At 40.8% G+C, this 27,765-nt stretch overlaps 2 protein-coding genes across 5 annotated transcripts in view; both read left to right on the top strand.

Moving 5' to 3' along the window:
- The window catches only part of BCLAF3 (BCLAF1 and THRAP3 family member 3), a 33,076-nt gene extending 27,649 nt beyond the window's left edge, over positions 1–5,427 (top strand). For all 3 annotated transcript variants that reach the window (XM_039551297.1, XM_039551285.1, XM_010394478.4), the window contains one exon: positions 429–5,427. In XM_039551297.1, the coding sequence (XP_039407231.1) occupies positions 429–458 (30 nt within the window). In that variant the 3' untranslated portion in view covers positions 459–5,427. The remainder of the gene's footprint in view (positions 1–428) is intronic.
- Positions 5,428–6,408: 981 nt separating this feature from the next.
- SH3KBP1 (SH3 domain containing kinase binding protein 1) overlaps positions 6,409–27,765 on the top strand; it is a 214,638-nt gene continuing 193,281 nt past the window's right edge. The window contains exon 1 of one of the 2 annotated variants that reach the window (XM_039551240.1): positions 6,409–6,883. In XM_039551240.1, the coding sequence (XP_039407174.1) occupies positions 6,880–6,883 (4 nt within the window). In that variant the 5' untranslated portion in view covers positions 6,409–6,879. The remainder of the gene's footprint in view (positions 6,884–27,765) is intronic. The other variant, XM_039551251.1, reaches the window with a different exon arrangement.

The following is a 27,765-nucleotide window of genomic DNA, read 5'->3' as shown; positions in this document are numbered from 1 at the left end:
TGAATCAGAGAATCATCATGAGTTCTGAATTTTATTTTTTTTTATGCCTGATGAATATGAGTGTGTCTGAGTTCAAGTAAAATAAATCCTGAAGAATGACAACCATTTTCTTAGCAGCCTACTGTTTGCTGGTTGGCTAAGTCCTAAAAACCAAAACTGTTCCTGAAATTGTAGCATTTTGCCTATTGTAATGATTAAACTTGTCAAGATCTGTTAAACTGGTCTGAGCATCTTTATTTCACTATTTCATTTGAAATAATAATGCTGCATATGTATCCTTTAAGGTACAGTCTTTATAATTGTGCTGTTTGAATGCATAATCGAAAAAATCTTGCATGTGACATATTATAATACAGTACTTAGGAAGATTGGGAGGGTTTTTCTGCTATTACAACTTACAGTAATGATTTTTTTTTTTCTCTGTGTAGGGAAATCTAAATATTGCAACAGAAACCTGAACTGAGCTGAGATCCTGAAGTTGAAACATAACACAGCAAAGGGAGCATCTGTTCAGTTTTTGACAACTTTCTCAAGACTTAAAATAGGATAAAGGAACTAACGCTGTAACTTTCTTGATGAAAAAATAACTTTATTTTGAATGCTGCAGAACTTTTTTACAGTTTTAATAATTGCTTTTAAAGTACAGTATTCAATTGAAACATCGTATTATGTACTTCTAGTTCTGTTTGCATACCAGTCTCAAGTAAGGAAGTCATTGAAGGGAGTCTTATTTATTGAATACTTTTTCTCTAAGCATGATGTTACAGATGGAACTTGAGTTGTTATACCCAGACGTTTATATGTTGAAAGTTTATTGCTTATGTAATAATAAAAAGAAAAAAAAAAGTGCCTGAATTGTTTGGTAATAGCACATTAGCTCAGGATTTTCCAATTAATGACCTTTTAGGTTGTGCAATAGATTTTACACCTCTGTTCAGTCATTTCCATAAAGCAGTATTTTGTATTACTTTGGATTAATAATATACTTGGGTTTCTCATGTGTATATACATTTGTAAATTGTTAGAATATTGGAACAACTTCCAAGATTTGATAAAAATTAATGGTAACAGGCAGGTATGTAAAGTACTGTAGCAGTAGCTTATAACTGCACTGAAAGCATATTTGGGTTTGTTAGAGGATTAATTGGTTTGTATTCAAAATTATTCTGTCTCATTATATTTTGGTGTATGAGATTCTTGACCAAGCCACATGTTCTCTAATCTTTTCTGTCATAAATGATTTGGTGATTTCCTGGATTCTAAAATTGGGGCCTGAAGTATTACAAGAAAAACAAAAAATGTAAGTTTTTGAAAGCATGTCTTCTAACAAAGAAATTGTTCATAATTGAAACTGCTTTAAATGCAGATAGCTGGCGATTTTGTTCAGAATGAGTCTCTGAAGTTTTACCCTACTGCATTATTGTTAGGCTGTGTGCAAAACTCGAATAGCCAGACCTGTTTCATAAGCAGCTATAAACAGAATTGTGTTTATTTCCTGTTTGTAGCCTTTGCCTTAATTCATTATCTATGCTAGGGTTGTGTGTTTGTATTGCAGATTTGTTCGGACTTCTTATTGACAGTAGATTAAAAATGCATAGCACATAGTCTTAAGAGATGTTCTTTTCCAAGAAAAAAGTTGTTCACAATATCCAGAATACATGCAGGCAGATGTATTTCCGTATAGAATGCAGGCTAGTCTCTGTTGTGGCTGGTAGATCAGAATTTGAATTCTGGGTTAGAGGTATGTTCACAGAAAAGTAAATTTGGGGTTTTGGGTGGAGAGTCAGGATGTGATTTCTGCATGCTTTTTTGTAATTTTTTTTCCACAATGCCTTCAGTAGAGAGACTATTTGTAGTTATGGTTCAGAACAGTTAAAATGAGTATGACTTGAGCTGTTCAGTTCATGGATGTTCTGCTTGGCGTTCATAGGGAATAAGGCAGGAAGTGTGCAACATCCATTGATGTCATGGCCATTCAATGATAATGGATGGTTTGTTTCTAAAACACAGGTTTTCAGTTTAAATAACAATCATTAATAATTTAACTAGTTTTTCAGTAACTTTGACATGCATAGACAAAATGGGAAGTGGAAGGAAAGGAATTCCCTGGACAAACAGAGGCAGACAACCTTCTCCAGATAAGAAGGTAGTTTTTTACTTAATGCTGTCAGTGATGAATCTGGCAGAATCATCTGTGTAGATTTACTGGGAGATGAAAATAAGGAATTGAAACAACAGGTTAAGTGAGTCAACCCAAAGCAGATGTGGAGTAGCTGCAGTTCTGGTCAGGCTGCTGGTAGGGGAATGTTGCACATACCCTGCAGAGGGGGGCAGGTTTACCCTGGAGCCAACAAGTCCTTCACACTGCTCTGAATGTGCACTGTAAAAGATGTGAGAAATGAAACCGTGTATGATAAAGGACAAACTACTGAGGCAATATTGTCTTATTCAACAGGATACTACTGTGTCTGTAAGCTTCCTGCAGTGTTCATATTAAATTCTGCAAGAGAACTCTTTGTTGAGCAAATGGGAGAAGTGGATACATGAAGAAACTTCTGAAATGGCAGTTTTGCTAACACTGTTCGGAAGTAATGCTGGAGTAGTCAGACTTCAGTCAGTTAATGCTGCTTTAACCAGGTTTCAACACGTGACTGACTCCTGATTTTGTGCTTTATTTTGTCTATGCATGATTAGATATCTCTAATTTGTTTTGTACGTTAACAGTTTAGCTTTGTGTTTTATTTCTACAACTGTGAGCAACATATTGCAAAGAAGTTTGTGGTTTTTTGACTTGTTTGCTGACTTTGATTTCCCCCCCACCCTTTGGTCCTAAGATGAATGTCATATTAAATGTAGTCTCTGATTCAGTTGGTTTATCTTTTGTGTGATACCATTTGCTCAAATCACATTCTTTACCAATAATTTTACTTAAATAATTTTGGATTCTGTCATGATAAAACCTCTTACATGCTATAAAATGCATACAGAAATTATTAATTTTATAAAAATTCATGGGTTAGGTGCTAGAAGCATCTACTCCGTGATATGATGTGAGATATTGCTATGTAGATTTATCTTTGTGAATTACAGAGACTTGTGTGTATATACTCATACCCAGTTGAGCTTGTTTATTGTTTTAGCACAGGAAATTCTGTTGTACTGGAATACAATGTTTGGTTGAGAGCAATGTATTGAAGTTACTGTTTGGGTTGTGAAGGCAGAAGAAAAAGGGTTAAGTAGAAGAAAGGTCAATTTACTTGAATAACCTGGTGCCTTTCTCTATTGTGACTCCATTGTAGAAAACACATGTACAAAGACTTAAGTACATTGCATTCTTTCTAGTGGGAGCATTGACTGATAACAGTTCTTGTTAAAGTAACTGTTTACTTTAAATAGGTGTGTAACCTTCTGTAGGAAAACAGTGACACTTTCGTTACTAAAGTGTGTCACTGTATTTGCATTGGAAGGGCAAGTTAAAAATGTGATTGTCTTAAGAGCTTTTTAGCTTTCTGGTTTATACTTTGAAAATACATATGTGAATTGCCTTTGTTTTGTTTAGCTTGAAATGGCTGTTAAATGCTGTCATTTTCAGTTGCTCACATGTGAAATTTTATTTTTAATTGCTATCCAAAATGCAATGGGTTTAATATGACTAGAGTCTTCCTTTTAAGTGTCTAAAATACTAAGTTGCTATAATGCTGGCATTTATATTGCTGATCCATTTAATTTCTGCATAAATTTATTAGAATACTTACTTTAAATGTGATGATTGAGTTCACAAGGTTAACAAAATTCTGGGGCTAGGAAGAAGCAACACATTGCAACGTTTCTATAAGCCTGCCTTAACTCTAATAATTACATGTTTGAAATCATTTTACCTGATGCATATAAATGGTCTTGAGACCTGAACATAACTGTCTCAACTCAGGTAACTGATAGCAGAGGACAGGAGTAAATCCAGCTGATCAGTCGCCTGCTGTGTAATGTTTACTGCTCCCATATTCCCTAGGGCCCCCGGCTGAAATGCTGAGTTTTCTTTAAATGAACTTAGTTGCTTTAAAAACAAAACCAAACCCCAAGATTACACTTTTGTGGCATTAAAGGCAGAGTTCTCAAAATTGCTCGTTATGTATCAGAAGGTCATTTTCTGCCATGTCTGGGAAATGGATAATAAGAGTTGTTTGAAGACGATGACAAAAGATCATAACAAAGAGAGACTGATTTCTCAGTATTCACCTTAGAAGACTGTTAATAGAGGGAGTTCTTTAATTTCCTTGCTTTCCTAAAGGAAAGCTTTTCCCGTACTGTGCTGAAACCCAACTCTTGCCTTTCTTTAAGAGTCTGAACAGCAATCTACAAAGTTCTTTATGGGAGAGCCCTCTAAAAGAAAGACTTCAGACTTCTGTCCTAATGAATTGGGAAAAAACGGATGTTTCTGCACATAACTCTGACCCTTGACAGACTTCATTCCATTGCTGCAGAATTTGAAGATAAGAAGTTGTTCAGCCTCCTTACGAAGGAAAGAAAGAATAAAAGCCATTTCAAGATATTTGAAAGCCTCCTCGAAACACCTGACTCCCTAGCAGACCGTAAGGATAGCCATGAACATTTAAATGTGTTCTGTTTCGAGCTTTGTGAGCATTATTTTTCAGTGTCAAGATCAGAGAAAACTCTTGTCATAACACCTGCCCCTTCCTTCTGTCCCTGATGGTTTTTGTTGGAGGGATTTTGAGTGGGTATTTAGCCACATGGTTTAATAGCCTGCTACTTTTAATACAGTTTTCTTCTGTTCACTGCTCTGAATTTTGTCTAAGTAGTCTAAATCTCATGTTGTCTTTTTAATATTTCATTTTCTGTAAATAATGTAGTAGATGGCTTTCATTTTGTGACTGGCTTCTCACGTCTTTAGTATTGAGGGGAAGAGACAGTGGAAACAGTTGTTGTTCGAGTATGTTCTTCAAGGAATAAAAAGAGCCTCATTGTTTTGTTTTAAGAATAGCAGGAATTTTTTACTCCCAGTTGAATGAGGGGAACTAATGTCCACTTCTAAGGAATAGATTGTTGATGTTATTTATACTGTAGTTTCTCAAGGACTGTCTAATGTGTGTATGTGTACATGTATGTGCACATGGAAACGCACTGTTAGAGAAGCCTTTAATGTAATTATTTGTAAGTGTGGATAAGAAATGACATTTTTAAACTACTGAAGCTGGAGTTAAATGCAAATGCATTTTAAGTCTGTAGTCTTTGAGTTCACAACGGTGCTTTTGACAATGTTACCCCCCTATCTAAAAGCCTCGTTCATAAGTATATATAGTAAGATGTAGGTATGTTTATATGTATGTTTAACATAGTTTATATAAAATAAATGTAAATTTTGTTTCTACAGACAATAAATGTTTTCACAAAATTTCTACTTATAAATAATTCAGTGATTTGATTCAGTAATTGATGTCTGGTGTAATTTTCAGGGTACAAGAAAAAAGCTTTTTTCGAAATCTGTTGTGGAGGGGGAGTGGAAAAGTACAAAAATGTTACTACACTTTGCTAGTGGGAGTTTTCTGTTTATACACAAATTAACTACCTGAGATTAGAACAGGCTCTTTTTGCTCACCCTTTCATTAACAGTCAAGGTGCTCATGCCGTACAAGGTTACCTATACTTGATCTTTTATACCAGCTTTTTTTTTTTTTTTAAATCTGCGCTTCTCCTCTGCTGCTGCTGTAGGTTTTTTCCCCAAGGGTCTTTACCTGTGGGAAGACGTGCCTGTGCAGAAGCCTCCCCGCCCTCCTTGGGTGCCTTCCTGTCCAGACATGTTACTGATCTGTGCACACTTACTGTAGCAGGGGTTTCGCATCTTCCTGCAGTAAGAGCAATCCGTGCTTTTTTTTAGTGAAACATCACTCTACGTCTCTACATCTTCCCTTTTTGTCTCTTCTTCCTTCCTTCCCTGCTCCTAACCCCAAAGGTGTATCGGTGTGTGGGGGGAAGGTGGGCCGGGCAGAGACGAGGGGCAGCTGCGGCGCTGCCGGTGCATTTCCCAGTGGCTCTGAAAGCAGAGCCGCGAGGGCAGGGCCGGGCCCGGCTCCCTGGGGGCGTGCGCGGACAGGGCAGGTGCGGGGCAGGAATGCGCGGTGGGCGTCTCTCCCGCTGCCCGGGAGCGCTCTGCATCCTCCCCCAGCGCCCAGCGAGGACGCGCCCCGTCCCCTCCCCGTGCCCGCGGAGCCCTGCCCCGAGAGGGAGGGAGACAGCCCGCTCCCCACCGTGGCTCTGCTCTCCCCCGACCCTGCCCCCGCCGGACCGCGGCGCAGCTCCGCTTCCTGCCGCCCTCCCCGCCCTCCGCTCCCGCCGGCCCGAGGCGGCGCAGCGGCTCTGGCGCAGTCTCGCGACACTTCCCGCAGCGCGGAGCCGGAGCCGCCGCTCGCCCCGGCAGCAGCAGCGGCAGCCGCGGCGGTCGCTGCCCGCGCTTGAGGGCTCGAGCAGCTCCCGCCCCGCTCTCCGCCGCGCTCACTGCCCGCCCCTCCCGCGGCTCGGCGGCACAGGCTACTCCGGGCGCTTTCGCCCTAGGCTGCTTTCCCGGCGGCAGCGGGGACCCAGGTGCCTGCAGGAGCTGAAGGCTGAGCCCCTTCTCTCGCCTGATTTCTATATATTTCCTTTTCCTCGCACACGCTGAGGGAGCCGCGGCGCAGGACGCAGGATGCAGCCCGGCTGCGGCGGGTGCTGAGCGCGGCGGCCGCCGGAGGAGGGAGCGGCTCTGTCAGCGCCTCCGCTCCGCGCGGCGGCGGCTCGGGCGGTCTCTCGCCCCCTTCCTTCGCCGTGGCCACCCGCCCCAAACTTTCAGCCTGTTCTCGCTGCCAGGCGAAGCCCAGCTCGACATAAATGGGTGAGTTCAGGCCGCCGAGTGCCGGGGGGGCCAGCTGGGGCTCCCGGGTGGCCGGTGGGGTGCATGTGCCGCTGGGGGCGGCGGGAGGGAGGTGGCCGCCGCCGGCCTCCGCTCCTCCACCTCACGGCTTTTAACTTCTCCTCCCCCTCCCTCCCCCGGCCGAGGCAATAATTGTTTTCATGTGACAGGCGGAGAGAACGGGGTTGGCGGCGACAGGGCGACGGCCGGGTGGGTGCCCCTCGGGGCTGCCGCGGTGGGTGCCGCCGAGCGGGGCTGACACGATTACGAGCCCTCCCGTGCATCGGCTGCCCGGCCTCGCCACCTTCCCGCCGGCCACAGCCCTCCCCGGGCAGTCTGGGGTGTGGTGGCGCCGGGCCGGGCTGGGCGGAGAGAAGAGAGACCTCCGCTCCGGGCGCGCAGGTTGAGCTCCGAGGGGCTGCGGCGGGGAGAGCTGCGGAGAGCGCGGGCGGCGGGGGAGATGTACCGCCCGGCACTGCCCCGCACCGCCCGGCACTGCCCCTCACCGCCCCTCACTGCCCCGCACCGCCCGGCACTGCCCCGCACCGCCCCTCACTGCCCTGCCGGGCGGGGGCGGCCGCCGGGGCCGCTGCGCGGGGTCGCTGGAGCCGCGGCGCGGGGGACGGCCGCGCTCGGCAGCCGCTGCCCGTGAGGTGTCACCCGCGGGCTTCGGGAAGAGGCTGCGCCTGGATGCCCGGCCCGGGCTGGGCAGCACCCGTTACCTGTGCAGGAGGCAGGGAGGGAGGACGGGGTTGAATTGTCCCATTATGCGGGGCGAGGCGGCAGCGGCGGTGCCAGGCGCGGGCTGGCTGAGCGATGCGCCCGGGGCGTCGCTGGAGTGCCTCTGCCCAGCGCGGAGCCCGGCGGAAGATGACGGATAGGCGGGAACAAAAGAAGCGGCAGCTGTCGGTGGGCAGCCCTGGTGCGCACACCGGCCGGCGTCTGGAGACAGCAGCGAACGGCGCTCCGAAACAGTTTGGATATCCCCAGACCCTCGGCTGCCCGCTTCACTCACGGCGACGGAAATGCGATTGGACTGTGGGGGAACCTGAGAGCAGCATCACTGAAACGACTGAATATAATGCGTTATGTGGGAAGACATTTTACACAATTTCACCTGTTGTAATACAGTGACGTTGTGAATACAGTAGGAAATAAATCGTCCCTTTGTTCTCTGAGAGATTAGTTTGCAGGGTGCTATGGGAGCGATGCACATCTGCTCTACCTGTGTCTTACCAGATTAAGCACAAGCTTTTTCCTATCGACTTTCAGTTAGTTCTCCCGTTTGGGCTGAGATGGGTTCATCCCTGTGCAGCTCGTTCGGCTGTATTGATCCGGCGGAACTCTGCCGCTGCTGACAGTAGGCCGGCATCCCAGGCTGCCACAGTTAATTGGGGGCATTGTAGAAGCTCTGTTAGGGTTGGTTTGCCGGCTCACTGGCACAACTCTCAACTTCTGTCTTCTGTCACAACAGATAAGGTTTTAAACATAGCGTTGTATTGAGAGGTAGGGTTTGTAACTGCTGAATGGAGCAGAATCTGTACTCAGTAGGGCATGTCATAGGAAATAATGTTTTAAAAATTATTTTTGGTTTCTTATCCTCTCCCCATGCGTTTATATCTTTCTAGCTTTGTATTGTGATACAATAAGACTTTTCTGATTTCAATTTAATCCATAGTCCAAATATTAGCCTTTACGGTTCAAAAGATTAAGGAAAGCAATAAAGAACCAACAAAGTAATTTGCATTGGTAGAGCTCTAGGAAGGTTTTTAATACTGTAACTTCGTCATAAAGGTCATCTTTTTTCTTTTTATCCACCCATCCCTCTTCTGGGCTATGATCCTACACATCTGGCTTCTTTGAAGCTCATTTGGATGATGACTTTCCCAAATCACCATGATTCAGTCTTACTTTGCTTTGCAAAATGGGAGTGGAGGAAAGGTAGATATGATTTTATTGTTGTTCATATCTTTAAATGGTAAGTGATTCTCACAGTTTACAAACAAGTAGAAAATTGTGCAAGGAGGTGCAGATATGCATAGTATGAAAGTAAAATCTTTCTAGGAGATATCAAATGAAAGCAGTTTTATTAAAAGCATTTTTAAATAGTTAGCATTTTTGTAAGGTGTCACAGATGCAGAAGAGAATAGGTGAATTCTTTGTGTACTACACTGTTAAAATTCCTAACGTTTTATTTTTAAATTACTTGTATGCCTTCTGTTTTAACCATTTATATTTTCTGTGTGGCACTGCAGAGTGTTTTTAGCCCGACCCTGTGCATGTGTATATATGTGTGTATGTTACACGTACCTGTATACTGAGAGTCAGTGCTTTTTAACAGCACACACCTCGAACCTTAAAAGAACTACTTCATGTAATTGATGTTTTACGAGCTCTTCTATGACTTTATAGGTAGAGTACATTAAAATTAATTAATTTACACTTGGAATGGACTTGTCAGGAGAGTTGAGTGAAATAATGGTGTTAGTTCTCTACAACATAAAAAAGGGGGAAAAGGCAGAGATCTTAAAGGTGAATGCAGTGAAACAAGCTTGGTCCCCCTCCTTAAATGTTTGAGAAATTAAGAGGTGGTGTTTTGTGGGGACTTGTGTGTTTGGGAGGGTTGTTCGTTTGTTGTTGCTTTTGGGTTTGTTCTGTTCTGTTTTTATTTTGAAACTACTTAGACTTGCATATGGTTAGGGAACTCAGTCTCATCTGCTAGAGGATGGGGTCCCCACACATCAGACTGCACACCTGAAATTGAGGGTGCAGAAAACAACGTAGATACGGGAGTTCCTTGGAGGAAACCTGGTTTGAAATGTTCTGCTTATCAAATTTAGAAAATGCAAGATTAGAAGTGTGATTCTAGAGAGCAGCGTTTAACTGCCATCATCACAAAGCAGCGGCGCAGCTCCTTCTGTCAGTCGAGACACACCTCCCAACTTCTGCAGTAAATGAAGGAACATCCTTTCTTCTGCTGTGCAGTCTTTGCTCATGTTCAAAGCACAGCCAGTTTAGTGCGGTAAAAGAGGTGTGGGTCCTGTATAATAACATTGCAATGAGGCTATGCAGCTGAAGCCTTCATCACACTGCTTAAACACTTTCTGCATCAATATTTTTTCATCTAAATGTTTTTCAAGGTATTGTTAAGCTCTGCTCTTTGGAAAGGGGAGGAGAGGAAATGCTGCTTTTTTTAAAATGTGAAATCACATCAATCATCTCTGCTGCCAACATAGTTGGGAGTTTGGATCCAGAGTCTTGTGCCCTTTGAACCAGTTAGATTACTTATACTGGCAGACTGCGTGGTTTTACGTAATTGGTTGATAAAGGTGCTTTGCTGTGGAATACTGCAGCTAGTTTGTACACACCAAAGGAATGTTACACCAAGAAGTAATGGAATCCAAAGGGTTCAGTCTATGTGAAAGTCTGATTATTCTGTACTAGCTGCAATCCCTTTTTCTGTTTTTACCTTTCTTATTTTTTCTTTTCATTTTCCAAATTCTCCTTTAACCCCTGCCCTCAACTTTGCCCCCCATCTGTTTCTCTTTACACATTTCAGAGATGCTGCTTCCTCCTTCTTCCTCTCTCTTATCGCAGCATCAACAGAGTGAGTGCACTGAGCACATTTCCTGTGTGTGGGGCCAGGCTGACCTCCAGCACCAGAGCTGTGCCTGCATCCAAACTTCTGCTTGGCCCCATGGTGACAACTGGAGAGTGCTCACTGCAGCAGGAGCCCTGGGGAGTGCAGCTGGGAAACTCCAGCAACTCTACACTCTCATCTAAAACGAAGCATTTTTGAGGCCTGAGCTTAGCAGAAGTTGTACACATCACTCACATCACAGAAGATGGTAGGTGTGCTTGTGGTTGCTTCTCCAGAATGATGGAGGTATTGGAGCCTTTCAGTAAAACAGCTGTAAGATTTTTTAAATAGAAGTAATATCTGTCATTCTAGTAATCCTTGAAGGCAGTTGAACAGTTTCAGCTGAATAAGGAAAAGTCATAAGAAAGATGATTAACATGACATTTTACACTTGATTTTTTTTTTTTTAAATAAGGTTTTAAGCAACTCTAAAGTGGCTTTATAGAGAAAATATTGTGTAAAAATCCTTCCCAACTTGCAAAAAGTCTTTATTCTCCTCCTCATAGGGGGTGTTACTGATTTTAATTCTTTTGTGGTCGTTGGTAGGTTTGTTTCTCACAAGAAAGCAGTTACACTGGAGTTGTTCAGGATCAGATTCCCATTGGTTTGGTCACATCTTACAGTCTGTGAATGGTTTATGGTCTGAGTTCCAGTGGAGTTTTCATAAACTGTAATAAAATATTTTCAGTAACCTGTATAAAGTTTCATTAAAAAATAGCTAGCATGAAGCTTTCTTTTCCTAGCGATCAAGAGGTAATGACATTTCTGTCATAAAATGTTGTCAGAGCTGCCTTCTAAATGGATCAAGATAGTGGTTGGAAATCAAGAAATACAAAATATGTAATTATGCATGTATGTGTAAAAGATTATGAAAATAATTTCTGATTGTGACATCTCTTCTGCTTGCTCCTTTCCAGTAGCTCTTCTCTCCTCAGACTCTCCGTTATAGTTGTTTTTTTATATTAACTGTTGCTTTTAGCTCAGGAAGTGTGATAAAGAACATAATACTTAAAATAAATGGTTTCTTAAAAGAGCATAATTCTTGCCTGTTTTTTGTGCTAATCAAAGATTCATCTGTAGAAAATTACAACAGAGCTGCTAGAAAAGGGTTTTTTTCTGCCTGGGTTTAAAGAAGCAATGTAATGTGCATGTAATAATAATAATGTAATGTAATAAACCACTTTATTGAGAAGCAGTTTTCTTTTGATACGAATGCTGAGTGCATACATATTTCTGTTTAAACTGCTGCTAATGTAATATACACAATTTATCACAATTTATCTGTGATGTTATTCAGATTGCTTATTTTGTAATTGTTATTTACTGGATGTTAAGAGGGTTTTCTAAGAATTCTGCTGGTGTATCAGAATTTGTATAGGCGATCAGTATTGACCTTGTAGATAATGCATTGACTCCTTCTCTGCTTGTAGGGGAAGGGTCGCATGTGTTAGGAGGAGAAAAAGGGAGCTTGGTAATGTGAAATGTGCAGCTGAAATTTCAAGTCTGATGTGTTAGAGGTCACTGAAGTGCTGCAAGCAGGTTAGCCCTGATGAGATCAAACGAGTGAAAACAGCTGCAGAGATGGTATCTGTTGTTTTTCTCTGATCCTTCTGGTATAGAGCAAGCTTATAAAAAATGATGATGGATTTTGTATGGTTCCTATCTGTGTGGTTTTTAAAATCCTGGACCAAGGAGCGGATGTTTTCCCTTGATGCAGAAGCAGGAAGTAGCTGCAGGGCATATCTACATTCTGTACACTGAGGAATGATGAAAGAATATATTAGGGGGAGGGGAATGGGAGAGGAGGTGAGTATGAAGATTCAGTAATTCAGCTAATGTAAAAGTAATTGCTGACAGTCTGCTTCACACTGAGAGGAAACACAATAAATGCTTGAAGTCCCTATGTGTAAGAGAATATGCAAATACTGCAGTTCAGCAGTCATGGGTTGTATTATCAAATGAAGTTGACTTTCCCCTCCTTTTTGTTATTGATAACCGAGAAGAATCAGTAGAAACCAATCCTTGAGAATGCAATGGTAAATCCACATAAAAGCTGTGTGGTGAAATGATGGTTGCAAGGTCTTGGCTGTGCTTTGTTCCTAACATAACTTTGCCTTAGAGAATGGAGCATCCTGAAGGATGAGCAGTGGAAGGGGAAAGGATGTCTTTGTTCCCAGTCTTATAGCAGTTTGTGTTCCAGGGGGAGTGTTGCTGAGAATTTGTGCTTCTGATTTAGCATGAAGAGTTGTGTGGAGTTGTGGATCAGAAATGATGTCTGTGCTGAAGAAAATTCTCTTTAGCAACAAAGATAAAGTATTATAGAAAGCTGAGCAGTTATACAAGGAAAATATCCCTAACTTCTGATTAATTTGTAGTGTCAGTATAAAGAGGTATCTTTTGAACTCTGCCTTTGAATTTCATTAGGAGTATTGTACAGAAGGAAAAAGTTCCTCTTTATCTCATTCTCTGTCTTTTATACTGTGCAGCTAAATCACTTCTGACAATTGAAACCAGCTCACACAAAAACCAGTGTAAGTCTATTCATTTATTTGAAGATCAAAGTCAGCATTGGTGCGCAGCTCCCTGGGGAACTAAAGCTTTTTCAAAAGTGTCAATATAGATTGGTTGCATGTGTTGCAAGTCAAGGCCCAATTAGACTAGATCTAGATCTTTAAAGGTCCCTCCCAACCCAAAGCATTCAAAATGATCTATCAATATTTAATTAGCTTTCAGTGGTCACACTGCTTGTATTTAAAAATTAAGTGGTTTATGTCCCACAAGTAATTTTTAATTAATGAATACGCAACTTACATTTGAAAAAAACCCCAGCCCACCTAAAACAAGCAAACAAAAAAGCACGCCTGCAAAATAGGAATCCTCATAACATGTGTTCTCCACTTGCAATTTCCAGGAACTTGCTTGTTACCTTAAAAAGCAACATATCAGTGCTTTTTATTGATAATGAGGTCTCAAAAGAAGCACGCACGGAAGTCACTTCAGGGTGTTTTCCTGCTTGTTTTAGGTTGGTTTTGTGAGAAGAAGTTCTTGGAGGTCAGTGCAACTGCTGGTGCTGTATGGACTACTTGTGTCAGCCTGACTCTCTTTGTATGTAGCACTCTCTTTGTATGTCTTTCCCCATGAGCTGGATTTATAAAGGTTTTCATCAAAGGTAGCAGCAGTATCAGAGTATAAGTGTACATGTACAGAACTTTTCATTTTTGAGCCAATTGTAAAGCTATTCTTTGAGAACTCTCATGTCAGGTTTGAGTCAAATATTTTCTGTATCTGAGGTTGCTGATTCATCCTCACCACTGGCAAATAGTATTTTTCATACTCTGGTAGCTTGGCAGAGTGGATTTTTTTTTTTCTGATAGGCTTGTGCAGCATTGAAAATTTGCTGTCCTTGTGACAGATATAAAACTGGCAAGCAGCAAGACCTCAACTTAATTTTTTGGTGTTTTTCTCATTCCTGCTGTTCTTTCTGTGAGGTCTCACTGAGCCCTTATTGAGCTGTTAGTGCTCCTTTATTTCCCACTGTCAAAGGGCACACCAGAGGTTCCAAACTGTGCCCAGAAAAAGATGCCTTTATTTAGAGGTTTCATTATGGCAAGGTTTAAAAAACTTCTTTGCTGTTAAATTTGGACCACTTATAAAAAAGTGTTTTAGCTTTGGCCTTACGTTTCCAAATGTAAGGATTAATGGCTTGCTTTGGAAGAGTGGTGATGTTTGTTTATAAACAATATTTGAATGTTTTATTGATGAAGATTGACTACTGCAGTACTCTTTCATTAGCCATTTCTTATGAACATGTCTTTATTGTCACCAACAGCTTTATGGAAAAATATCCTATCAAAACCTTTCACTCTAGATAAGACCACCTTAATTTCCCATGAAATAGCCTGGTATTACAGTTCATAGAGATTGCAGAACTGCCATGTTCATTGAATGCAAATATCCAGATTTTCTACTTAAACTGTCACATAAAAGAAGTCCTCAAAAACCTACACAAAGCAGCCAAAATACCTCAAACATTTCCTACTAAAAAAAAAAAAATCATAACCCTAGAGGAACCTGACTTTGTTCCCATCAGATTTTAAGTGGCTGGGGAAAGGGAAGGGATGGAGAAATGAGTGCAGAGTGTGAAAGCCTTTCAGTAAAGACTGAGCTTGAGAGCCTTGCCTTGAGTGCATGATTCCAGCAGTTTGTGCCAGTGGGTATTCCTGAATACCTGAGAGTGAGCAGCAGTGCTTCCAGGGAGGTCCTGCAAATAGGGAAGAGAAAAATGGCACCATGTGTAAGGTAGGCCTGGTAGTAAGAACTACTTGTAACTTCACTTGCTTGTAAAATGAAAAATTCAATTCTAGTGCCAGGAGAGTACAAAAAGTGTCTACAAATTTATAAATCCTCATGATATTGAAGATTTTTTTTGATGGCATGTGCCACACCTTATTACTTGATTTTAATTTTTGTTCACAGAAGCTTCAGGCTGCCAGCAGTTGTGGAGAACACCAGCTTGGTAGCTTACAAGCTTTTCTTTTTTTATATCTGTATTTTTAAATTGCATGTGGGAAGGAAAAGGTTAATCACTATGCAATCTTGAAATCTAGATTTGGTTCAGACTTAAATATTGATATTGAAGTCAAATGGTTAAAACTTCAAGGAGTAGATTTGAAGTGTGATACACTTCTGTGCTTTTGTTGCATTTTTGTTTAATGGAAATAGTAACATTTAAGTTTCATCTCATTTTGAGATTGTAAATTTGCTGCACTGAGCTGATCATGTGACTAGTTCAGTTGTTAATCTCAGTCTGATACTAGATTATTTTTAATCTTGATTCGTTGTTAATTGCTATATTCTAAATGTTGGAAATGTGTTCTTTGTAGCTATTCTTGTTAATAACTTGAACAACAAAGTTAATGTTCCAGGTGACGCAAGACTAAGTATTTTGTGGATTTTGTTGGCTTTTGGTAGTTAGATTATAGATTTGACCAGCTTCTCAGTTGCTTCTTTCTTTGTAGCAGAAAGCAGTAGGTCTTGTTGATCACAGTGGGTCAGGTTTATCTATCTGTATGGAACTGCTCCAGCATCATAGAGGTAACATGTGGTTAATCAAGGGATTTGTGTGTATAGATAATCCAGTCTAGTTAACTGCTGTTTTATTGATGGAAGGTTTGCTTAATAAGCAAAATCCTTCTCTCACTTCTTCCTTGCTTGACTAAGTGTGTGATGAAAAGAGATTTATCCTTGAACAGCCAACTAATTTGTACAAGTAAGATCAGCTCTTTCTGTTAGAAGAAACAGTCTTTCAACTGGGAGAGAAATCTTCCTGCTGCTGTTGCTGTCATCTTTGGTTACACTTGTTTTTAATGTTCATCTTCCTGGACAGCTGCTATTTCCTCTTCCATCCAGTAATCTCTTTTAAAATGGGAAAGATCTTTATTTTCTTTGAAACTTAATACAAAAGTCCCTTGTATCTTGTGATCGTTTCATTCATCAAATACCTTTATTTAGCTGCATTTGAAAACAGCTGAAATACACTTGTCAGTTTTACTTTGACCACTGAGGTCAGTTTGAATGGTCTTTGTTCTGTCAGCTCATACCGCCCTTCAAAATTGCTCACTTTGATTTGCATTCACCATGCTACCTTATTTTAAAGGCTACATTTCTGTGTGTGAAGCACCTATAAATAGTGCTTTTGATCAGCTGACATCTCAGTTATCTGACTGTGGTTCGTGGAAGATTAAGATATCGTCTAGTTTGTGATGAACTACCTTCTGACAATTCAAAGTTGTCTGTACTGGTTCTGGAGTCATGAGACAGCTATTAATATGTATTCCTCTGCAATGTATTTGATAGTTTGTTCACAGTTGTGGAGAAAACAGTCTTGTATTCCTGTGTGTCTCATTCCTTCACCTCATTCTGTCAGAAAGCAGTTGCACCTCTTCTTATCACTTACACAAGTACATGTATGGTTCTTTCCCTTTGTAAGTTGTGTTGTTTTGTTGCTTTGGGTTCACGTGTTGTGGTGGTTTTTGACTGTTGGGGTGGGTTTCTTTTCTTTTTAAAATAAATCTACACTGCAGTTTACCAGCTGTTTCTCAGGAAAGATGCTCTTCAGACCTTTTGTCTGTTCACACACCTGGTGCTCTGTCATCCCATCTTTTCATATGCACTTCCTTCTAATTCATCTTTCCTTCTCTTTGACCTGTCTTTCAAATGTACTGCTTCCCTTTTTAGAAAGCTTTCCTATGTACTTCACTGTCATAGGTTAGCAAGCATAGTCCCGGAAGGGACGTCCTTGCTAAGGGGTGCTTACAGTTTCCTCTGGGAACTGATAGAACCTATCAGCTGGCCAGTTTGAATATGGACAATTCTCTAAGCCACTTAAAGTTGTGATCACCTCTGTTATCCACATTTAAGAATAGGCAAACTCCCCCTCCAAGCTCTCTCTCGTTTCCGGCGCTGGGACAGGTGGCTGCGGGGCCCGAGCAGGGCCCAGTGGGCCCAGCCAGGCCCTGCTTGGGCCAGGCCGGGCCGGGCCACGGCCATCCTGAAGCCATGGACCTGTTCCAGCCATGGAACCCCCCCCACTGCCTTGCCGTGGGCAGCCGGAGCGGCTCGGCTCTCCCCCCTCTCCACTTCGATAAGAAAAATTCAACATTCCAGCTGCAAAGCTGCAAGGCCGAGGTGAGATTAACCCTTTTTATTGCTGTGAAGAGCTGAAAACCTGAGGGAAGAGAGAGAGGAGATGCTTAAAGCTGAAAATCTGTTGTGAAGCTATGATATATCAGAGTATCCTGTTGTAATTTCATGAAGATATGGGGGGTGGAGTGTTCAACTCGTAAGCAAAAGCACCTGCACTGAGATAGGCAGATGCTGACGCAGCTGTAATTTCATGAGAAGTTTGGACAGGGAGAGATGAACCAGATGAGGACTTTTGCTCTAAACGGGAAAGGAGAAAACCTCAGTCCCTAGAGATGAACCAGATGAGGACTTTTGCTCCAAACGGGAAAGGAGAAAACCTCAGTTCCTAGAGATGCTCCCAGAGATAGTCCTAACGATGAAGATGATGAAGACCCTTTGCTCCCAGGGAAGGAGAAGGGCCTCTGTTTTTGTTTCTGAACGGCTCAACCTTAAAATTGTACCCCAAAAAACTTCAAGAGTGGACCCTCGAAAGCAGTTGCGGGAAAAGCTGCAAGTTGGGGGAAAGGACTCACACACAGGCAGAGAGACTCCTCTTCCTAAATGGACTGAACAATATTTGGAAGTGCGCGGCTGTCTCGTTGTGATAATGTTTTCATAGCATGAGCAAGAAGAGACTTCTCTTTCTAAATGGACTGAACAAGGTTATTATGGAAGTGGTAAACAGACTGAACATCTTAAGGGTTGTCTTTTCACATTGTCAGTGGGAGAAGGGAGGAAGGTGGGGGGAGGAGGAGAGTTCTGAAGGTGGTATAATTTTTTTTTTTTTTTTTTTTCTTTTAGGTCTGTTAATAAACTTCTTTATATTCTTTCAAGTTTGGTGCCTGTTTTGCATTTCTCCTAATTCTTATCTCACAGCAGATAAACAGTAATGAGTATTTTGGACCAAACCACTACATTCACTTACAGAGTCTCAAAATTCTCTGAATTAAGATGCAAAGATAGACAGAATTCTGAAGGCAATCTGGTGTGGAATATAGCACAATTGTAGGTGATCCTTTACACATTTTATTCGGAATTAGGGACAGAAGAAACCTTTGGCTGGATTCCCATAAATATGATGTCAGGAAGGAGAGGGAAGGACTGCCTTTTAGAGACTATTGCTTTAATCTGCAGGGTGTTTTCAGAATTGAAATTGATACCCTGGAATAATGCTGAGGTGTGTGTTGCATATTGTGTTTGCCAGACATGTTTTTGATATTTTCTGATGGAAGAGTGGTGCCTCTGGTATGTGGAGTAAAACAGGTTGTGGAAGTTGGCAAAGCCAAATACTGAAGTTCCAATGTTTTTTTAATTTGAAGAACTTAAAAGCAGGATGTTGCAATTTTAAGAAGAATTTCAGTTCCTGTCTGTTTAAGTCTGTCAGTGTCTCTCTCGAGCCAAAACCAAGGAGCTGATGTAAATGCAGCCTTGTAGGCTGAGAAATTAAATGTAAGAAATGCTCTTTGCCTCTCCAGACCATCTGAAATCTACAATTAGTCTTGGCTTCTGGTTTCCTTAACTCTAAGAGCTTGTACCACTTGAACCCAGGGAAGGTCATTAGAAGATTCTTTAAGGGGATGGAGTCCAGGAAACTTTTTCTTAGATGGGGAAGTAGAGTTTTCTCCTTAGCCTTGGAAGAAGTGCTCAAGGTAGATAACATTCAGTGACCACTATTTCTGTCCTCTGTTAATTGCATGGTTTAACCTGCCTGCTGCCTCCTGGATGCCGTAGAAAGATTCTGTGCCAGCATCCGAGGAAGTTCTAGTTGTCTTGAGGAGAATCTGTCTTGTTGTTACTTCCTTGGCCGCATGTTTTGTTCTGTTCCAGACAGTACCGGTGTTGGTTACTGGGTGTGGATGAGAGGAGGAGGTTGTCAGAAGAAAAACTGCTTATAAGACAATAGGGTTTATGCCTCTGTTTGTTTGCTTGAGTTCCATAAAGCTCCATCCTCCTTCTCCCCCTTTACCCCCATCTTCAGTGCAGCAATGGGTTCTTCTGTCTAAATGCTGACTGTTGTTTGTTCTTTCACTCTGTGCTCGCAGCTCGGCTGAGCATTCCCATTCAACCAGCACAGAGTGGCTCAGATTCCCTCTTGGAACAATGCTGTCATCAGGTCACAAGCTGTTCTGGCTCACAATGAGGGTCAGGGATAAGCTTTCGGATGTACTTCTTTGGCTTGTATCAGGTTTTGCTTTCAGGACTTTTCTTCTAAGGAGGAACTCTGTGTAGTGTCTCCCTTTTGGAGGTTTGTTTTCATTGTAAGAGTTAAAGAAGACGCCTTGGAAGTAAGGGTGTTTCTTCGGGTGGAGGAGACTTCTTGAGACCTTTAACCTGCTATCAGAGATACCTGTTCAAGGAGCTGTGTCTTCTACTTGCAGCATTATCTCTGCTTTCTTAAAGGCTTCACCTTGTTCAAAATTAAGATAATTTCTCAAAGAGAAGATAAAACTAAAAAATGTTAATGGAAGTGCCTCCTTGCCTGGACCTATGATTGACACATGGAATTTTGAAAAGCACCATTAAAACAAAACAGAGCAGCTAATGCCTCTGATGTGGAAACATTTTTGTTCATAAAAGAAAAAAAAAGTGTTAGTTTGTGAATTCCATTTATTGTGACATCCAGAAAACATTACCTGCAGAAACTTATTTGACCTGAGAAAACAGAGGCATTAGAGATACCATCAAAAACTTATTACTCCAGAATTGCATCCTGCAATCTAAAATTGAAATTTGAAAGTTTTTTAATGCACAGAAGCTGACACATGTTATCTGATACAATAGGGAAGTTTATTTGCCCAAGGATTGTCTGGAACTTGTGAATTCATAGATGCAGTAATTTCTAAAACAGCATTTTTTTCAGTCCTATAGTTCTTACCACGGTTTGAAGGAGAATAAAAGAACCTGATGTTAAAAGAGAAGTTGCTAAGAGTTATGAGCAGCAGTTTTATGAGATTTCTTTCTTAATCTAGAAAATATATTGATAGGTGGTAAAGGTGTTCTTTTAATCACATGTCCTTTCTCCAAACATTCCCACCCTACCTGCCATTGTTGCTCACATAATTGAGGAAGTTTGGTGTTTTTAACCAAACTGGTGGTTGTTGGCTTTTCTTTCAGTGTTTTGTAGAGGTTTAGTGGAGATGGCTCAATGCTGGCATGTAAACGTTGTATTGGACCACAGTGGTGAAATGCAAATTACCCATCATCTGAGCTCTTGCACTCAGGGCTGTTAGCCCCACCACACACACACAGCAGTTATAGCTCCTGTAATGCCTGGCAGTCCATTGTATGTGAAAGCACAATAGTTGTTTCCTTTAATTTAGCTCATAAATTATGAAACTGCTGAGCAGTTCCATGCTGGGCCTGGCCTTCCTCTGAATGTGAAGTTTTGTAGCGGGAAATGCTTGGATTTATGTAAGAGGTTAAAAAGGAAAAAGCTGATTATTTCTTTTCTCCATCCAGGCCAGCTTCTTGCTGCTGTACAACGCACGTCTTTGTGACAGTTTATAATGCATCAGTTAAAACACAGCACTGGTTTGTAATCCTAGCATTTGACAGGTGGAATCAGAAAAGTTGCTGTTGGGGTAAATATTTTCCAACTGCTGTCTTAAAAATGATAGCATTCTGTCAAACTGAGGGAAAACAACATAACTTTGAAATTGTTATAAGACACCATGTTTGTCTGCAGCTGGCATCACACAGTGAAGGGCTGTAGCACAGTCTGAGGATTTTGGCTATATCAGGCTACTGTTGCCAGCAATCTCTTCTTGCAGAAATCACCGCTTCCAAAAGCAAGAATACTGCAACAGGATGTATCTGTGCACCACTTTCAGTCTGGTTACTTAATGTAGCATGATTTTTATGAACACTTCAAGCAAATGTGGCTAAGATGCAGAGGAGTATGTTGTATTCTCCCCATCCTCCTCCTGTGCAAAAGGGTTGCTACTTTTGGCAAAGACGTGTGGTGATAGTAACAGCTTAGGCATCTAGTGAAATCCTCCAAGCTCCTCTGAGATCATATTCATAATTGCATTCATGCTTCTAGTCTGATTTTAATGAGATGAGGTGAATGTTGCCAGCTTAGAAGCTCAGAGTTTTAACAAATGCTCTGCATTACACAATATGAAGACTCTGAACCAGTTGTTGACCACAACTTCTGCTCATCTTCCTGAGGGTTAAATGATGCTACATCATGTCACTGAAAAGGTAGTTGTTCCTTATCTCTTCAATTTTTTATTCATTTGTCTTTCCACCTCAGTACTATCCATCGGCATCCATAAATACTATCAAGGCAACTTTGGGACTAGAATACTGGGCTAGTACTTATGAGTAATTTAACACAGCACTTACTTTCATGGCATCAGCTTTTCTATCCTGCTTACTTTTTATGGTGATACATTAATTTGGTAGCAGTTCTCATTAATTTAGCCAAACAGTAGTTTTATAAATAGTTCTGGGTGTATTTAGCTGTAATCTGTCTCCTTTTTGTTCTGAAGAGTAACTCATATCCTTCCTATATCCTGTCACTTGTCTGAGAATGAGATTTAGAAACTGCAAGAGCAGAGAAGCATTACTAACAAGTTTGTATGAATATATAGTTTGTCAAATGTGACTTTTTTGTCTTTGCTTACCTTAAGTTAAAGTACTCTTCTCCTTTTCTGTTTTTCTCAGCTATGGGTATAATAATTTACACTTTTCAGAACTTTGAATTGTTTTTATGGATGTTGGAGGAGGCAGGAACTCATGTTAAAATGATGATATTAAATCTTTTCCTCTGAATCTAATGTCTTCCATTTCTTCTGAATGGGTCCTTGTGTGCATTAGTTTCTGAGGGTAAGAACAGTTCTGAAGGTGAACAGCTCTCAAGACAATTTTACCTTTGAGAAGCACTATATTTCTTCAGTTAAAGGTTAACACAATGCACGTTGTCTGCAAACTTGACAATGTGAATTTAAATTAGGTTTGTTTGTACATGCTGTACACTGGGAGCATCTGCTGTAGTTAAGAGGCACTCTGATTGATAGAACCAATGGGTTACAGTAAACTTAGTCTCCTTCAGTAGCAGCAATGGGATTTGAGTAGTTTGTTGTCCAAGGGAGAAGGACCATTTTGCCCTCAGGAAAAGATCAATTAATTCAGAAATAGAAAGTGCTTCCCCAGCTGAGAGCCACATGAATGCCAAAGACTATCTATGCAATCTCAGTTGTTCTAAAGGGTTAAGGAGATTCATCCCAGTAAAATCTAACATGTATTGCTGGATTCAAAGTGGTATTAAGGGGGAATACAGATGTAACTGCTGCCATCTAGAACTACCACAATAATCTTCTTTCCTTGCTTACTCATGCATGAACGTTTCTGGTGTTCAGATGTGCTTTGGCATATTGCATAAAAAGTTTGTGTCAGAGATACAGTGTGAAACAGTAAATTCAGTAAGAGGCAGCTACTATTATAGGCTTAAGAAAAACTTAAATCCATAATGTTTATTAGAAATACCTACCTGAAGTTTTTTACCACAGACTTGCTATGAGATGTGTATTTTATGTGGAAATGCCCCATGTAAATACAAAAATACAAACATACTGACTTACTGTTGTTCTTTACCTGACTGTAAATGTGAGATTTTTTCGATGGATTGTGGTCATACCAAATGCCTTAGCTGGAATATAAAGTATTTCTTGTCCTACTGGGTGATTTCCACTCAAGTAACTGCATGTTTTATGTTTTAAAAACTGGAACCAAGCATACCTCTTTGAAAAACAGAAAATTAGCTCTCCTCTTTTCTTGGAGGACAGCTTGGGAGTGGCTTCAGCTCTGCTGCTACCCAGAGAAGAGTCACACTAGGACAGCCCCAGGCCAAGTGTTCACTGTCCTCCAGATTAGGATTTGGTTTGGGGTCCTGTGCACAGCTCCTCTGTTTCTGTGCTTGCATGTGTGTACATGTGAATTGCACACCACGGGGCATCCCCTCAAATGCTTCCCATCTGTCCTAAGTGTTCTGTGGCTGCCTGTGATGCTCCCAGGGCGCAGGCTGGGTGAGGATTTGTGGCCTGTGGGAGGGGACTGGGGACTGTAACAAGAAAAGGACCCTGGGCCATAAGACTTAGGTGGCCCCTTCTGTGGCTGCTCTGCTCTTTGAGGGAGTGATGCAGTGAAGGTACTATTCTAGGATCATGACCTTTAGCTCCCCCCATTGTTTGCAAAGGGGAAATAGGAAAATGTAATGTAAACTGAAGGCTGTTCTTTTAGTGGAGAAGTTGCTGTTTATCATGTAGAATGGATTTAACATCTTGAAGATTAAACTACTGCTTTTCCTTCTGATATTATTTTTTCCTTCCCCTATAGCTTTTCTTTTTCATGAAGTGAAATCCTTGCAAATACTTTTAGCAGGGAGTATTATTGCTGGTAGTGTTGCAAAAGAAAAATGTTAAAAATTGAGCAAAATTTGGAATTAATTTTTCAAGGAAATGATGGATATTGCTTGCAATCAAGTAGATACAAAATGTTAAAGTGATTTTTTGTGCCACATACGTGCTAAAAAACTAACAGCTCAAGCTTTCTTAAAAATCCCGGTTGCAATTTACATTTAAGCTGTAAAGATAGTGTTATATTGTTATCTAATCAAATTTTTTAAGAGGCATTTCCATTTTGGTAGAATGATGACTCCAAGGCCTGTTCAGTGACTCATTCCTTCATCTCATATTATAAAGTGTAATGACATTGAGAGAGTTGAGTCTTTATAAACGACAGATTATTTTGTTCTCTGGTAGAAGAGCCCCATCAGACTTTATATGAATCTGTCTTCCTTCTCTTCTCTCAATCCTGTTTGTACCACAGCATCCCTGATGCAATTGACTTGCCAGCTGCTCAGTGTTCTTAGGGTGAAGAAAACAGTGGCCTTGTAGGTCATATTTGATCTTCAGACCTTCTGGCCCTCCAGGTCTAGTTTAGGAAACCAGAATTATTGAATGTAATGCAGTTTGGTTTTTGTTTGTTTGTTTATTTGTTTTTTTTCTTTTATTTGAGTTCAGATTGTAAGTCAGTCATGCTTTGATGTTTGGTCTAAAAATAGGTATTAATTTTTTCTTTCCTGGTGGTTCCTAATATTTTACTAGGAGTTTTAGTGCAACCTGTCATATAGCAAAAATAATGTGGGGTTTTTAAAAGTATGCCCATAAGCTCTGAAAGTGTTTCAGGCTCACCAGTTTGTACCCAGGTGCCTTAGATAGAACAGCACGTTTGAAGAAGACCTTGTCTGTGAAGTTCTGAGGCAGATGGAGTTCACTGGTCAGATTTTTAACCCATTATAAAATGTTATCTTTATGCAAAAGAGTGGTGCACTCTTTTCTGAAGAAATGTAATTTGAACTTTAATTGAAGGCTTGAATGTAGAATATTTACAGTTAGTCTGTCTGGTTTCCATTCTGGTTTTTTGGGTAAGCCAGTGCAACATCATTTACATGAAGCTAAGTGACTTACAAAAGGAAAAACATAAAACTTACAGTAGAGAAGCTCTTAACTCCTTGACTGCCATGTCTAACTGTATTCACCACATTAATGTCTACATTTGGGTGTGAAACCAGACTGCTGCAGAAGGTGGTGTTGACATATGGATGCTGTTACTTGGGTGGAATAGTGCCAAAGGGGTTAATAACATTTCCATTGTGCCTACACACTTCAGATGTCTCACAAGAAACTGATTTGATAACATAGTTTTTGTTGCACAGTAGCAAATCTCTGTTTCTTTTCTTTATTATTTCTTGCTTGGAAAGGTACTGTACAATAACTGAAAATACAATAAACAGAGATGCTTCTGTCTTCAAGTATTGGTAGCATTATTAAAGAAATTCTGACTAGGCCAGTTTAAGAGATTAGATTTTACTTGTAATTTAAAATGTGGCAAGGAAACAAACTAAACAATAGGAAAAATATTTGTGATTATCAACAAAATAATTTCACCTGTATGTGCAAGACTAACTTGGGGAATGAATGGTAGGACTAGTTAAATTTTGAATCAATAATTCTTTTTCTAGATGTGCTTTTTAAAAATACAGCCGTCAGGTCACATTTCGATGCCTGGTTCATAGCATTAGCAATTCAAATTGTGTATTTTAAATCCGAACCACTAAGCATTAAATTAAAAAAATCTTTGTCCCTGACATTGCGGTAATGAGTTGTACTGTGCCAGTCTCCAGCAGGGCTGTTAATAACTAGCTTCGATTCTGTTTCATGAGTTTTTATGTTACAATTTGGATTGATGGTAATATAAGACTAGGAATAGCTGATTTTGTTGGCATGAGAATGAATGTTCCCCTTATAGATCAAAATAACTTGAATAGCTTTTGATATTGGATTTCATTACTAATGTACAAAATGCCTTCTTCTAACAGAGAGTCTAGTAGCTGGAGTTTGCAGGCTGGGGCAGGTTTGACTTTCAGGTAGGTACAATATTTCATGAGGTACAATATTTTGAAGAAAATTTCTCAAAAAAGAGAAACCAGATCTGTCCCAATTTTGCCATTTTATTTTTCTCTGGGCTTAGAAGGGATTTGAGTTTTGGCTGTTAATGTAACAATCTGTTTACCTTGGCAGAGCTGGGCCTAAGACTAACCTTTGTTGGTTAACAAATAAAATTAGTTTGAGCTCACTCTCCATGGAGTGTTTTCTCACATCATGAATCATTGTGTGAACTGGGACATGGTTTTAGTCCAGTTCCTGAGGAGAAATCTAGTACATAACTTCAGAAATCAGGTATGTTGTACTTACAGATGGGAAGCACAACTCTGATCTGCTTTTTCTTAACAAACCTGGATCAGTGTTGTCTCTAATATCAATCCAGCTTCCATGAAGACAAAATTTCACCTCAAAAGAAACAAAAAAGATTAAGTTTGACTGGCAGAATGAATTTTTCAAAACACAGTTTGAGAAGGTGCTGTGATTTAGCAAGCTTTAGAAAATGAGTATGATTTAAAAATGCAGCTGCAGGAACATATAAATTGTAAAGCACTTTTGGCTGTCATATGCTCTCCAAAATTCAGTACTGTGATAAATGAGAATTTTGAGTGATCTCAGGAGTACCTTCCGATCAGTTTGCCACAATTCTGCACATTTGTTAGGTGTGCTCTTATTCCTCTTTCCAAACCATGCTCTTGGTTCCTTTGAAGAGTTTATAAACATCTTGATTGTGTGGTCCTATTTTGGTGACTCATATGTCTCTGACAGCTTACACACACTTACGTTACAGTAATCAAATTCTCTGAGAGGAGGCAGCTTTTAAAAATATTTATATGTGTTTTTTAGTAAGTGGAAACTTTTATAGACAGAGAAAAGCCTGAACAGTAAAGGGTTGGGGTTTTTTGTTTGTTTAAACAAACCTCCAGTAAAACAAAAGTGATTGAATTGCTGCAGCTGTCCATATGTGAATTAGTGCAAGCCAGACAAACTTCAGGGAGTTAACTCCAGTGCCTCTAGCCTACCCAAGCCACTGTAGAGTGAGATCAACAGCCCCATCCTACCTTTTTGTTTCTCAACAGAAGGGAGAGAACATGCCAATAATCATGTCATTCTTAAAGGAAAACTGCAAGCACAGTGGCAGATTCTAGAACTCTTGAAAAATATGGGACTTAGAGAGTGAGAGAGTTGTTTGCCTTCCTTCATTATGTCTTGCTGAAGTCTGAATGCTGAGGAGTGTTTGAAGAACCAGTAGCTGGAGCCAGCCTGAATCCCTGCACAATTGCCATCTCCCCCTTACAGCTCTCTACCCACCTCCTAGCTCCTTAGAAAGAGCAAAGCAGTGTGCAATTGCACTCATAGCAAAATCAGAATAGTATTTTAAAGCTTCCTGAGCAGGGAGGAGAAATTACTTTGCACGTGCAAAAAGCTTTGAGTTCTGAAAGGAAGTATATTCTAGCAGGCTGCTTAAAAATGAAGATACAGGGCCTTGCGTTCCCTGGGGGTCAACCAAACTGGAAATACCCTGCTAAATAGTCTGAATTTTACCTTTTCTGAGTCACAGTGCTGTTGTGTTCTGTGGAGATAAAAATTTTCATTGATGTGTGTACCTTAGTGCCACCGCTTGAATCCAGTAGTCTTTGGAGAGCTGTTGTGTAAATACAGCTTCTGAACCAAATGCACTGGTTACTCTGGGGTAAACTGTATGTATATATATATATATATATATATATAGACAGATAGATAGATAGATATAATATTGATGCTAATTTAGGGACTCTAGTTCATATATTAGAGATATGAGTAAAAATTGGTTAGTTGGCTGAACTCAGGGGGTTGAACTTTCCAGACCTTCAAGTTCCTGAGGTTTCAAGAGCCCAAAACCCCCAACCTTCCTGAATGAAGGGCAGATGGAGTCTGTGCCTCTTGGGCTGGTTTTGAAGGCTCCCAGAATGGCAAGTCTGAAAACTTGAAGTTTGTAACTTCCGATGCCAGGAGGAAGGCTCCTGCTCCACCTCAAGATCTGCAGTTAGAGAACAGATTCAGTGCTTTTGTAGGTGATGGGGATATGGGTACTCCATCCAGTGAAGCACCCG

The sequence above is a fragment of the Corvus cornix genome, chromosome 1 (assembly GCF_000738735.6).
Source record: "Corvus cornix cornix isolate S_Up_H32 chromosome 1, ASM73873v5, whole genome shotgun sequence".
In the NCBI taxonomy this organism is placed as follows: domain Eukaryota; kingdom Metazoa; phylum Chordata; class Aves; order Passeriformes; family Corvidae; genus Corvus; species Corvus cornix.
The sequence above is the reverse complement of the archived record's forward strand: the minus strand, read 5'-3'. Positions and strand labels throughout refer to the sequence as shown.